This window comes from Nomascus leucogenys, unplaced genomic scaffold, assembly GCF_006542625.1.
Source record: "Nomascus leucogenys isolate Asia unplaced genomic scaffold, Asia_NLE_v1 Super-Scaffold_249, whole genome shotgun sequence".
NCBI classification, from domain to species: Eukaryota; Metazoa; Chordata; class Mammalia; order Primates; family Hylobatidae; genus Nomascus; species Nomascus leucogenys.
Genome location: NW_022095768.1, coordinates 2,422,809 through 2,437,776, shown reverse-complemented (window position 1 = coordinate 2,437,776; position 14,968 = coordinate 2,422,809). Strand labels below are relative to the sequence as shown.

Here is a 14,968-nt window from a genome sequence, read left to right as displayed (position 1 = left end):
TCGAGACCAGCCTGACCAACATGGTGAAACCCTGTCTCTACTAAATATATAAAGTTAGCCAGACATGGTGGTGCATGCCTATAATCCCAGTTACTTGGGAGGCTGAGACAGAAGAATCACCTGAACCTGGGAAGCAGAGGTTGCAGTGAGCCGAGATTGCGCCACTGCTTTCCAGCCTGGACAACATGAGTAAAACTCCATCTCAAAAAAAAAAAAAAAAAAAAAAAAAAGTTATCACTTCCCTTAGGAAGGCTTTATAGCCTAACTGTAAAGTTGTAGTCACCTCAGCCATTCCTACAATGCCTCAGCACAGACAGGTCTAGTGAACTGATGATGAAGCTAGTTATGTACCTACTGTTATGTTTTATTACAGGCTTACTTAAGTGAGTTTCATCTGAATCAGTCTTTCCTTTCCAAGATGATCTGGTTTAAGCTTGCCTTACCTTACGGACGTGACAGGAAAAGAGGACATTCATGTATTTGTCCTTCCGTTTCAATTCATTAGCAACAGGGACAAAAGTGCCTGAGGTCTGAGGTGTATCTGGCTTCTGAAAGAAAAAGGTAACAAGACAAAATGAGTATGCTTAGCATTTTAGAAGGAAAGGCAATCTTTCAGTGTACTGCTTTATAACTACACTTATATAGTTTCACACATGCACTCTTTATCTCCTCACCCCAGATGGTAAGCTACTAAATGGTTGTTGTAACATCAAAGATCCTATAAAAATTTTAAAATAGGGAATGGGAGAGAGGATAAAGTGTAGCTCTGGGAATAATTAATATAAAGGTAGTAATTAAAAAATCGTCACTGAATGATGTAAGGGAAGGTTTAAATGGTCAAAGGCCAGGTTATAGAGTGTATTTAATACATATGGATACAACACAGAGAACCCTTTTAAACATGGGAGAAACATCAAATACTGTCCATTTAAAAGCAATAAAATGTTTTAGTATCTCGTAGAAATTATTTAGCTTCTAAAAGTGTTTTATCCTTTCTGCAAATTCTTTGGAGAAATGTTCTTCTCTTTTTTTGTAAAGGAAGTAGAAGTAGATTTCACTTTGTTCCCTTGGACTTACTGAAGCAAGATAGTTGCCCTCCCAGGCCCTCTGGAGCCCAAGGTCAGCCCTTTGACCCTTCAACATTTCCATGGCTGCAACCTTTGCCCTGACCTGGGGCAGGTCTGAGGCTGGAATGCTCTTGATGAGCTGGGATGCTCTCCATCTACAAGTAAATAGACAACATGTATTAGACTTTAGAAATGCAATCCCATGCATTCTCTCTCTCTCTTTTTTTTCTTTTTTTTGAGTCTTCCTCCATCTCCCAGGCTGGAAGGCATGGCATGATCTCAGCTCACTGCAACCTCTGCCTCCTGGGTTCAAGTGATTCTCCTGCCTCAGCCTCCTGAGTAGCTGGGATTACAGGTGCGCGCCACCATGCCTGGTTAATTTTTGTATTTTTATAAGGGATGGGGTTTCACCATGTTGGCCAGGCTGGTCCTGAACTCCTGAGCTCAAGTGATCTGCCTGCCTCGGCCTCCCAAAGTGCTGAGATTACAGGCATGAGCTGCCGCGCCTGGGTTCCAGGCATTCTCAAAAATAACTGAAGCTGTCATTAAGTAGAATGAAATCAAAGCACTGGCATGCCAAAAAAAAGTAAAATGCCTCCAAAATACACACAGAAGTTGCTAAAATACATATCATTTTATGTAGACAGATCTTTTCTAAAACTTGCTTTGTTGTTTGTGTGTTTTGAAAGCAACTAGAACTTAGTGATACATGGGCTCTCATAATATTTATATTTAGGGCATAGAAAATTGGATTCATCATTCATTCATTCAACGAAGGTTTTCTAGGTGCCTGCTAAACTCCCAGTGCTGTTCTAGGCAGTGGGGGCACAGTAATAAGCAAAACAAAGGTCCTTTCTGCTAGGTGCTTGTATTCTGGAGAGAAGTAACAGATAGCAAATATATGAGTAGACATATAGTATGTAGGATGGTGAAGGTAAGGCAAGGAGGACCGGGAGAGTGGAAGAGGGAAGGAATGCAGAGTGGGTGTGGTTTATATAGGGTGGTCTGGGCAGGCACCATTGATAAGGATAGATGAGCAGAGACCTACAGGACGTGAGGGAGCTGGTCATACGGAGACCTACGCCAGAGTGTTCCAGGAAGAGAAGAGAACACAGCAAGTGTAAAGGCTCCGGGATGTGAGCTTGCTTGGTGCATCAGAGGAGCAGCGTAAGGAGCTGGGAGAGTCAGGGTCAGAATCCACAAAGCCATGAGACCATGATCAGGACTTTGGCCTTTCCTCTGAATGAGACGAGAAGCCATTGGAAGGTTTGGAACAAAGATGGGACATGACCTGACTCATGCTTTAAAAGGATCATTGTGGTTGCTATAGGCTGGGAACAGGAAGACCTGTTAGATGGCTATTTCCGTAACACACATGCTAGAGCAAGGTGGCTTGGATCAGGGAGGTGGAGGTGGAGGTGGAGGTAAGTGTTGGTTCTGCATATTTCTGAAGGAAGAACAAATAGAATTTGACAATGGATTAGATGTGGGGGCCAGAGAGGATTTAAGGACGACTCCAAGATTTTTTGGCTAAGCAACTGAAAGCTTAAACCAAAAATAACCTGTTCCTGATTGGGAAAAAACAGGTACAAGTTCTCTTATGCTCTTGGCAGCATCCTAGCCCTGCACGATGGTTATATCCTCTTTTCTGCCACAGGAGCTTGAAGTAGGGAGGTTGGAAGCAAACAGAGAACTTCCTTTTAATCAGACGAATAATCAAGGCTGGTTGTTCTCAAACTTGTTTCCATAGAATGAGATTTAACTAAAATGGAAAATTCCCACTGAAATAACCAAATAAATATAAAAATAAGGAAACATTTATAACAACACCAGAAAATGGGAATGATGTCAATAAAGTAGAAAGTGTAATGACTTTCTGGAAGACACGAAGCAGATGGGATCCAGCTGATGGGGAAGCGGCTCGCTCAGGGCAGAGCACTCTACTCAGTGGAAGGAGAAAATCCCTCAGGCATAGATGAGAATCCTGAAGCCTGAAGTGGCAGGGACTGGTAGCAAGGGCAGGAGATGAAGGATTTTAAGGTGAGAGCTGTGCCTGTTCCCTGCACATGGAATGGCTGGCTGCAGTGAGGCAGGCCGCATGTTGGTCAGAGATACTAGGCTGCCAAAGCAACAACCATGAAGAAGTCATGGCTCAATAGAATAGCGGAATCCTTTACTTCCTATGGACAACCAACGCTCCAACAAGACAGATTGTCCTAAGATCATTCCAGAAGAGACTAGAAGAGTGACAGGCTTAGAGCAGTTGGTGGTCAAAGTCAAGGACACTGTGACAGGTGGGTCTTACAATACTCAGTGGCTTCCTAAGCAACTTCTCGAATCAGCCCTTGATCTCCAAATTTCATGACTGGTGGAGAGACATCTTTGCTCTGTCTACTGGTCTGTTTCCAGTCTACAAACCTGGTCAGCCTGTCCTGTCTTCACTGCCCACAGTGGCTCAGGACAAGGTCTGTCCCTGACTGACTCCAAAGGCCACAGAAGCACACTGGGGGATTCAGGACCTGACCTACACGACCATGGAGAAAGCCACCCATGCTTCTCATCCTAATCAAGCAAACTGCTGTCTATAAATACGTGTAGCCAACAACAGCTGCAGCCATAAAAATCACCAGCCTCAATGACATGAAAAGGGGACAAAGCTAGGTATGGAGAAGGCTCAATTAAAAAGAATTACTGTGAAGAACAGGAGTGAACTTAAACATGATTAGATGCACATTGAGATTTTAGAAAAACAAACACAAGAATGCTACAATCACAGTAGAATTCTTTAATACATCTATCTCTGTATTCCACAGATCAAAAAATTCCTGATAGTGACTAGATCAGGGGTTGGCAAACTATAGCCTGTGCCAAATCCGGCCAATGGTCTGTCTTGGTACTGCCCACAAGCTAAGAATAGTTTTTACATTTTTACATGTTTACCAAAACCAAAACAAAGAAGAACATGTGACAGAGACCATCTGTAGCCTACAAAGCCTAAAATACTTAATATCTGCCTCTGTCAGAAAAAGTTTGCAGACGCCTGGACTAGATGGACACAACTGGCAAGATTCAGTGTGTGTGCGCGTGCGAGTGTGCACGCATGTGTGCGTATAAAGAACAAATGTAGCAGACCTGTTATTTTCAAATGCCATTGATTATAAGGCCTGGGAAGGCTGGGACTGTCTTTCACATCTTTCTGGTTTGTCACCATATCCCTGAAACCTAGGTCAGTGCCTGCAACACAGCAGACATTCAGTAAGTATTTGCTGAATGAGTACATTGAATTCTGTACAAATCAATCAATTCTAGACCACAAGTAAAACCTCAACATCTACAAAGAAGACTGTATAGGCTGTAGTGCAATCTAATCAAAATCAGTAACAATCTCCTGCAGCTCTTAAAAATCTTACACAGATCTTTATTGGCATGGACAGATGTTCAAGACTTATTTTTAAGTAAAGTCATATAGCCATACATATAATCTTGCCTGTGTAAAAAAGAGGAAAAAATTGCCCAAATCATATGTGACTATGTAAAAAGCCTGCCAAGACTGAAAACTAATTATTTATAGTACTATATCTGAGAACTGAAGGTTGAAGTACTTTTGTTTTCAATAATTCTGTATTTTTTCTTCTTATGAGCAACTATTTTTTTAAAAAAGCATATGAAATATATATTAAAGAGTTTTCTTCCATGCACTTTTCTTTATCTTTTGATACCATCAATTATATTTAGAGCAAAATCTAAAGAAGATAAAATCTGATTTAGCACAGAATATACATTAGTTCTTGTACATTCAGCATATCAATTAGTTCAAAGTGTTCTTTATGGAGTATCATGATAAAATGACTATATTTGAAAAGAAGTAGCTTAGTTTATGTGACTAGATGGCTGTATCTAAGACAGAACTAAATACATCTGGTGTATACTGGCAATAAACAAGCTCAAAAAGCGAGGAGAAAGGACTTGGAATAACTACACACTCAGATCCAGGGCAGGTTATAAAAAAATAAAGACCAGTTGGAAAGGTACCAAATTTTACTTGGGTTTTTATTTATTTAAAAGACAGCTCGCTCTAAAAACAGTTATTTTCCACTTTGGCTGCACTTTGAAATCACGTGGGAAACTTTAAAAAAGGACCTCTGCCTGGGCCCCACCACTCCAGCGCCATTAAACAGGACTCTCTGGTGATAGGACCTGGGTGCTGGCATATTTCCTAAACTCCTCGTTATTCTAAGGTGCAGCAGAATTGAGAACCACTGCTTTGAAAGGATTAGTGGATTTTCTAGTTTGAGTTATGTGTGGTGGTTTTATTTTTAGCTAATAAAAGTAAGTAGAAACAGCATGCTAGTAGCTTATCTTAACTATGGCTTGTGTCCAGGGGTTGTGGCACATTGCTGTCAGCTGCTACAGGAAAAACAAATTGGCAGTTCCTTTATTTTGAGGGGTAAGCAGACGCTCTTTGAAAGCCAAATCTACAAAACTGAAAACATAAGGTAAAGGTAAATGTCATAACAGCAAATAGCTGCGTCAATATCAGGGTCTCAGACTTGTGACTTTGCATAGTATTAACTGTGCCACCATAAATGGATGCAGCACACAGCAACGCGTTCTTACCTATTGAAAATCGCCTGCAGGGCCTCCTCAAAACGGCGAAGAACTTTAGGAGGGCTTGGCCACTTCACGTGCTTCCCGTAGTCTCGCATGGTCTTGACGCCATGGAAGCGTCCGGCCACCTCGTGGATGTACGACTTCACTTTGTAGCGCCGGTAGTACCTGATTATGGTCAGAGCTGCCTTGGTTCTTTTGTACCGCATGCGGGCCAGGGTGCCCCGCCACACCTTCACAACAGAGAAGGAGAAAGGAAAACATTGTTGACTGGCTAAGTTGTGGGTGGCTCTGATATTATAGCAGCTCCTCTACTTAACAAACTCAACCAGGCAACTTGCAAGTGCGCACAAAATCAGCCAGAGCCAAAGCATGTCAGTTCCACCTGCCACCAACAGATGGCGTGGGGAGTCACGTCAGTCATTTTGTTTCAGCTGTCGAGCTGCTCATTCTACACTGAAGCGTGTGCTGAGCCTGAAGTTGAGTCCTGTTTTAACTTTACTGTCATGAAAAGAAGAAAGCCAAAATGCAAATATCTTTGGATAAATATTTTAGGAATGCTGAAGGGAAGTGAGATGAGTCAGAACATCATGCCATAAACATCTATAGTTTCCTTGTGAAACCTAACTTTACATAGATTATACATGCTGGCCACTGGTGTAACGCCACTTTGGATTCACAAACTGATTTACACACAGCCTGTGCACCTCCTCTCCCGTGGCACTACGTAAACTCTCAAGGATTCATGGGGAAAGGGGTAAATCAGATTACGTACTAATATCATGTGAATCTTTGTTAAAAGTTTTTCAGTGCTCACAAATCAGTGACACTATATAAACGCCTCAATGCCAACTTCAAGCATGGCAGAGTCAGAGATACTTATTTTTTTTCAGGATCCTTTGTCAGGTGCCCGTATTTCTCAACTTCTCAAGCAAAAACAAATTTGGTGCAATCTTCAATTAATCACTGGCTCTTCCCCTGTATATCCTCTCCACCACCACTTATTGTAAACCCCTTTCTTTCCCTTTCTGCTACCAGTCTCTAAGATGCCAAACAACCCTAGTTGCTTTCTTCGATGAACTCCTTGTACACATAGCCATCATGCCCCAGTATATTTATTACTGCTACTTAGGTTGATTGTATTATTTCCCTCCCTAGTCCCTGGCCTTTCAGAGCCAAGATTTTCAACCTCTAGTTCAAAGCTCACAGTATGGGTTCTGCAGACTCCCTCAGGTTTCTTTTATTTCTTCTTAAAAATCCCCATCTGTGCCCACCAGTTCCTCTAAGCAAAACTTGTGCAATGCCTCATTTGACTCAGTTGTTTTAGGTTTGTCCTCATGCGGACTCCTAAAGTACACCATGTGCTTGCAGTGCTCTCCCTTTTCAGCCCTGCTGCACAATACAGATTTGTTTGCACACTACGTGCAAGAAGATCATCAAGGGACACCAATGGGTCAAGAAAAACCATAATATTTAAGGGAAACATGACACATGGGCAATTTGTTATGGTAATCTAGAGTTCACATATAAATAGAATGTTTAAAGACAATGAGGCAATAAAAACTAACTCGTCATCTCATGTGGCGTCAGTACAGCAGCCCTTTTTAGTCAAAATGGCTCCCTTCCTTGTAGCCAAATCCACTGTACAGATGGCTTTGTTACGCCTCCACCCAAGTGCAAAAATAAAGCTCCCTTCTTTAGTATCTCGAAAAACCAAAAAAATACAATTACAGGGTGAAAGTATGTGATTTAATTTCTTAGACAAAACACACTTTTAAGCTTCCTACTGTTTGTTGCTTTTTTTTGTTGTTGGGAGGAATTTAAGACTCCTTGGAGCCACATCTATAAAGAGTATCAATCTTTAATTTTCAAGAAGTGTTTTATAGAGCTTCCTATTAGAATGTTTTTGGTTAGATTCTTTAGCAAATTGAAAAAAACATTTTATAAGTAAGTACTTTTTAAGCAGTAATTTATTTCTTTTACAAGAAACCTACTTTATAAAGGGGGTCTTTTTTTAACAACCTTTATAATTTCATCTGTGTTGGCTTATTTAGGTTTTTAATAGTTGAAAAAATCAAATAGCACAAAAATGCATATAAAAAAACCACAGTAGCCCTTCTCTTCACCCTTCTAAACCCACCTCCCTACCTCCAGTCTCAATCAACACAAACTATTTTAGATGCTTCTTCCATATTTACTGTCATATTTATAAATAATATGGCTAGGTGTGGTGGTTCATGCCTGTAATCCTAGCCCTTTAGGAGGTTGAGGTGAGAGGATCACTTGAGCCTAGGAGTTAGAAACCAGCCTGGGCAACATGGCGAAACCCTGTCTCCACTAAAAATACAGAAAAATTAGCCAGGTGTGGTGGTGTGCACCTGTAGTCCTAGCTACTCAGGAGGCTTAGGTGGGAGGATTGCCTGAGTTCAGGAAGTTGAGACTATAGTGAGCCAAGATTGCACCACTGTACTCCAGCCTGGGCAACGGAAGTGAGACTCTGTCCCCTCCCCCCCCAAAAAAAAATACCCCCCCAAACCACATATATTATGATTTCTTGGTTGATCCTTTTAGACACTATCCAAATCACGCAAGATGGAGATTTAGCTCTCCCACCATCATTCTTTCTTCTCGTCTATCTTCCCAATGATAGTTAAAGTATGTTTACATTACCTATATTAACTCTATTGTATATTGAATAACTTACATATGATACGTATATGTTATATTGCATTGTATTATATATTACACATATATTTGGTTCATTGCTGTGCTAAGAAGTATGAATGTTCTTTCTTTATTGTGTGTATTTGTTTTTACCTATCATTAGTAACTGCCTTGTTTTTAAATTTTGCTTTATTTACTATAAACTTACTGCCAATTTTTGCCAAATGCTCTTACAGACCCATCAAATGATTAGCAGTAATTTTTTTACTCATCGAGCACATTAACTGAATCTTCTTCTTTGATATTACCTGTATCCACTGAGCAGTTCCCTATCCTGGAGCTTTTTAAACTACTCTCCCACAATGGATCCGAGTTCTCCCCCACCGCCCCACGCCCAGTAGCTTTCAAGAAAAGGTGTACGGCCAATACATTTCTATTCTCTTAAATTTCCTTGAAAGTAAAAAGCAGTTGCCTAAAATGTCTGTTTCTTGAGTTATAAAAGCAGAGTAGCTGAGAACAAGCTCTGGACTCAGACTGCGTGTTTTCAAATCCTGGTCCTACTCTTAAGAGCTGCGCAGGCGGGGCATGGTGGCTCACGCCTGTAATCTCAGCACTTTGGGAGGCCGAGGTGGGCGGATCACAAGGTCAGGAGTTCCAGATCAGCTTGGCCAACATGGTGAAACCCTGTCTCTACTAAAAATACAAAAAATTAGCCAGGTGTGGTGGTGTGCATCTGTAATCCCAGTTACTCGGGAGGCTGAGGCAGGAGAATCGCCTGAACCTGGGAAGGGGAGGTTGCAGTGAGCTGAGATTGCACCATTGCATTGCAGCCTGGGCGACAGAGCGAGACTCTGTCTCAAAAGAAAAAAAAAGAGCTGTGTAAACTTGGGCAAGCTTCCTTCTGTGCCTTTGTTTTCTTAGCTGTAAAATGGCGATAATAATGGTGCTTACCTTGTAGTGTTATGAGGATTAATGGAGTTAATACATACACAACACTTAAAATAGTGCCTCGTGAGTAGTCAGTGCTCAATAAGCATAGGCTGTTACGACTATTTGAAAGTCTATTCTTTATTTACCTTTAGTGGGTCGTGCTACTTTCTTTTTTTTTTTTTTTTTTTTTTTGAGACAGAGTCTTGCTCTGTCACCCAGGCGAGAGTGCAGTGGCGTGATCTTGGCTCACTGCAAGCTCTGCCTCCTGGGTTCACGCCATTCTCCTGCCTCAGCCTCCCGAGTAGCTGGGACCACAGGCGCCTGCCACCACGCCTGGCTAACTTTTTGTATTTTTAGTAGAGATGGGGTTTCACTGTGTTAGCCAGGATGGTCTCGATCTCCTGACCTCGTGATCCACTCGCCTTGGCCTCCCAAAGTGCTGGGATTACAGGCGTGAGCCACCGCGCCTGGCGATTGTGCTACCTTCTTTTTTTGTATGTGCAGATTTTTTGCCTCCATCACTTGTCAGTGTGACCTGAAAACTGTTTAGTAAATATAAGCCATTCTTTCTCAGTCTGCCATTTGCCCCCAAACAGTGCCTGATTTGATACTGTTTTATTCTTCCACCTATAATATGGACTGGTGTCCATGGTTTATACACCTTATCCAGTCATTCAGTTGCCTAAGGGGAGAGGAGAGCGTGCAGGGGCTTTAAGTAACTGCCATTGGGGTCTTTATTTCATTCTATGAAATAAATGCATCAGAGGTTTGCTTCACCAAATCTGGGTTGTATTGTAGGCTTTTGGCTTGTTATGGGGCCAAGTGTTCCTTTTTCATGTCTAGTGGAGCTTTTCCTTGGTTCGGCTGTAATAATCACTGCTTGCAGATGCTTTCCTCATTTTACACCCACTTATTGATATATCAGAGGCAGGAAAGATGGCAAACTTTGCCTACTCTTCTTGCTTGTGAAAGAAGTCTTCTTGATGAAAGAAAGGGTCCCCGATGAAGGTGTGGGGTATTCTAAGCCCTCCCTCTGGTACACCTTTATACTGAATGTAGCACCTTCAGAAGTAGTACGGCTTTTCAGAATTTCCTCCTTGTACTTCTCCATGCTCCATTCTTCTCTTTGAAGAATATATCGATTTTTTAAAAGCATCTTCTTTCAATGTGGCCCAAGTTTTCGTTTTTTGGATGACACTTCTCAAAGTTGATGGTATGGAGTTGGAATCTTTTCTTGGTTTCAGGGCTGATGGCAGGTTCTTTGTTATTTTTACATTTGATATTTGTTAATCTTACACAATTCTGTGGGAAGGAAATTTGGTGAACCTGCAGTTATATCGCCAACTTTATGAGAAGTTCCTTAGGCTCTATTTTTTAACAACAAAGGACAAGCATTGAAAACTACAGAGGAAAATGATTTTACAGGAAAAATGATTCATGCATTTTCCCTTATAATCTAAGCACATTTGGTTTAAATAGATACGTTTCCATAAAAGTTTGTGTGTATGTGTGGCAGGAGGGTTGTTGGTTGGTTTTCCCGCCAGGGGTCTGCAGGTTTGGAATTTAAGGTATAAGACAGATTTTCCTGTTTTCTCTCTTTGTTTAAAGCAGCTTAAACTGTTGAGTTTGTTGAGAGTCATACAAAGCTTACGTTTGTAAAGGACTGTGCCTTATGACAAAGCCCCAGAAAGCAGAAAATTAAATGTTATATTAAAAAACAAGTGCTTAATACTTATTTGCATATGCCTGAGAGGTTCAACGAACAACAAGGGAGCCAAAAGGGGCCCTGCTTCAAACAATATCAACACAAAAGTAGAACAAGCCAGACGTTATGTGCTTTAGGATATGAGGCCAGAGGAGCAGGAGCTGAAGGACACATGCTGGGACCTGCAAGGTGAAGTCGGCAGAGGATATCGGGTAGAGAGCATACTGCCAGAGGAGCAAGCGAGGGACCATTTCTCAGAAAAGAGGACAGCGGCAAACAAGAGAGGCCTGCTGACAGGGAACAACTCAGGTATAAACAGAGAATGCTGGCATGGCGCTGCACACATCCTTGCAACTGAGGTGCCAATTCTCAACACAGCAGCCAGAGTGATCCTTTTAAGACCAAAGTCAGATCATGTCACTTCTCTGCTCAAACTCTGCAGTGGCTATTTCCCTGAGCAGAAAAGCCAAAGTCCTTCTCACAGCGTTCATGGCCCTATGTGGTCTGGTACTGTCTCTTCCCCACCTCATCTCCCGCTGTCCTCTCCCCTGCTCGCCCCCGCCACACTGGCCTCCCTGCTGGACCCTACACATGCCAGGCACCCTCTTGTCTCAGGGCTTTTGTGCTAGTTGCTCCCTCTGCCTGGAATAATCTGCTCCCCGCCATCAGATGGCTGACTTCCTCACTCTCTGCATCTTTGCTCAGTTGTCACCTTCTCAAGGGAGGCCAGCCCTGCCCTTCTTATTTAAAAGTTCAACCTGTCTCCACCTCCCCACCCCCCGGCCCGCCCAGCACTCTTAATTCTCCTTACCATGCTCTGCTTTTTCTTTTTCCCCCAGCACTCAATCCCTTCCAACATACCATGTAACTTACATATTATGGTGCTGTTTATGCTCTCTCCCACTAGAATTTAAGGGCTACTAGGCTGGGGATCTTTGTCTGTTTTGCTCACTGATGTATTTCCATCGTCTGGAACAATGCCAAGGACCTAGTTAATAATATTTTTTGAATGAATGAATGTATTCTACTTCATCTTCCAAGCCTGATATTGAATCTTTCACTTTAGCTGTCACGTTTTCCATCTTCAAGAGCTCATCCTTGCTCTTGTAATATTTCTTTTAAAAGCATGTTGCTCTTACTTTATGAATGCCACATCTCATCCCACCTCTGAGTATATAACTTATGGTTTTATTTTTTGCACTGTTCCTTGTATTGCACCTGTTACCTCTAAATCTCCAGTTTTCTTATTTGTCTTAGTCTTGGCCTTGCCCAAGGCCTTCCTCAAATGTATAGGGATTGTTGGCCCTCCACTCTCACTGAAAGGTGAACAGCCCTTGGAAGCTCTGTATAAGTGCTTCATGGATGGGGAACTTCACGACAGGGTGATTAGGTTGGGAGTTGGCATCTGTGGGGAACCCCAGAATGTCAGGATCATGAAGTGTTTTCTCTTTCCTGCCAGAATCCTCAGAGTGAAGGGGTCTGGGGTGGGTGGTGGGGGGAATCTTACTCCTCAGTGTCTATACTTTCATTTAATATCCTTGGTCTCAGTATGGTACCTGACCCCTCTCCTCCACTAAGCCCGGTGTCCCTAAGTTCAGAACTTCTCTAAATCCTGTTCAATTTATTCAGACAGGAAACTTCTTGCCATCTATCAGAATGAGGCTGAGGTAGTCCCTTAGCTTTGTGAGGTCTGGGGAGAGACCTAGTATCTAATTCCTCTTTACATAGATTTTAACCAACCTCCTCTGTCAGGGCCACCCCTCATCCCTACCTACAGAGGCACCCAGTCCTTCCCAGTCTAGAATCTTTCTACAGCCCTACCGTCAGAACAAGGCAAACTGTTTGCCTTGTTCTCTGCAGGCACTTGCCTGGGAGTAACCACTCATTTACTTACTTCTAAACTTATGCTGACATCTCTTGTCTTCTGTTGTTTCCACTATGGTACTATTTGTCTTCGTAGGTGTATCCAATTTTTATTCCTTTTCTGCTCTTTTCGAGATGTTAAGAGAGTGGATATAAACACAACTTTCATGTTTAACCAGATGTTTCATAATGCCATCTTAATTCTACCATTTTTTCTTCTGGTGCATACTTCTTCAGCGGTCAGATGTTTCAAAGCAACATCTAACAGTCATTAAACTTTGCAAAAAAAAAGTGGGATTCTAGGTTACACCCTATTAAGAAGTAGGACAATTATGTATCTTCCGTTTCGTCTCAGAATCAAACACAGGTCAGCTTTCCTTTTTTCTCCTAGTTCCCCATGTTTTGTTTTGTTTTGTTTTTCAAAATACTGGTCATTATGGGCATTGGGGGCTCTTTCTGTCTTGTTGTCAATATAAATCACTGCTTCACAGCTCCCTAGTGCTCTGAATTAGACATTCTCTTGGTTTCCACAAACAGAATCATTCAACATTTCAGCTCCCAGCTTCTCAGGTCCTCCATGCCTAAGGACAATTTTTAGAAGCATCTTTCCTCCATTTCTGTCTTTAAGTTCCCCATATGGGGATCTTCGAGATGTCCACATCGAGATGAGTCTACATAATGGGGAACTTCGAGAGTCCACATTGAGATGAGTCTACATAACCCATATGGTTATTTGGGCAGAGTTCTGACACCTTACGGTTGTTAAAAAGTTGTGGTAGAGGAGGGTTTATTTATGTAAATAATGAACTCTGGTTGAATGAACTCTGAGCAAATTATAAATATACAAAATTTGGTATGGACACATTCCATCAAATTTAGAATATGACAGTCTCATTCAATTTGGGATATTTCATGATTGACTGATGAAGGGTGTGGCTCTTTCTAAGAGCTATTTTAAAGGAAGACTCAGAGACAGAAAAATCTTTCTGAATTATTCCTCTTCCATTTCTATAAGGGACAAAATAAATAAAGACTTGATGTGCTATTTTTATTTTTTATTTTTTTTTTTGAGACGGAGTCTCGCTCTGTCGCCCAGGCTGGAGTGCAGTGGCGCAATCTCGGCTCACTGCAAGCTCCGCCTCCCGGGTTCACGCCATTCTCCTGCCTCAGCCTCTCTGAGTAGCTGGGACTACAGGTGCCCACCACCGCGCCCGGCTACTTTTTTGTATTTTTAGTAGAGATGGGGTTTCACCACGTTAGCCAGGATGGTCTCGATCTCCTGACCTCGTGATCCGCCCGCCTTGGCCTCCCAAAGTGCTGGGATTACAAGCGTGAGCCACCGTGCCCGGCCTTGATGTGCTATTTTTAAAATGCTGGTGCTCATGTTTTTACCAGAATAGCAGGTTAATATGTAACAAGAAGAAAATATAATCCAGTGAATATAATTTATAGGCTATTAGCATAATTCCTGAAACAAAATTCCTTCGTTTTACAGATAAATTAATAATATTTTGGAAGACATAGGAGAAATCTAAGACACAAAATCTTTAGTCAATAAACAAATCTTTAGTCAATAAACAAATGTAAAAATCATTAAAATGAAGAGCCACACACACACAAAAAGTACATGAGTCTGATCATTACAAGCTGCCCTGATGAACTTAACTATTGCAGATGGTGGTATTGGTATGTGCTTGGTGGAACATAATTTAGAAGTGACCACCCCTGAGCTGTCTTACCTTGGTCTGGAAGACTAACTTGCCGAGTTAATTGACCCATGAACCTTCGTTTAGGACATGCCCATTTTATATATATGGCCTTGTCCAGATTCATTAACCTTGCAATTCTTTAGTGCAACAATTGATGCCTATTAATGATTTCTTCACTATGATGATGACATCATCTGACAGCCTTCTTATAACTGTAACTTCAAGAAGTAATTGAACCTTTTGGTCAATTACTATCAGAAGAACAGCCCAACATCAACACTATTGAAACCCAAGTTGCAATTATTTTGTAGACAAATGAAAATAAAATTACTCCAGATAATAGGTTAAGTAATTCTGACAGATTTTCCAGGATTCAATCTTGTGAACACTCTGTGGAGTTGTAGGAAAGTGACTGCTTTCTT

The 14,968-nt window shown here is 41.7% G+C and overlaps 1 protein-coding gene across 1 annotated transcript in view; it reads right to left on the bottom strand.

Moving 5' to 3' along the window:
* The window catches only part of MYO1D (myosin ID), a 377,286-nt gene that overhangs the window by 159,365 nt on the left and 202,953 nt on the right, over positions 1-14,968 (bottom strand). Inside the window, exons 17-19 of the mRNA XM_003279378.4 lie at positions 5,685-5,908; positions 1,078-1,222; positions 444-548 (exon numbers count right to left, since the gene is read on the bottom strand). Coding sequence (XP_003279426.3) covers positions 444-548; positions 1,078-1,222; positions 5,685-5,908 — 474 coding nt within the window. The remainder of the gene's footprint in view (positions 1-443; positions 549-1,077; positions 1,223-5,684; positions 5,909-14,968) is intronic.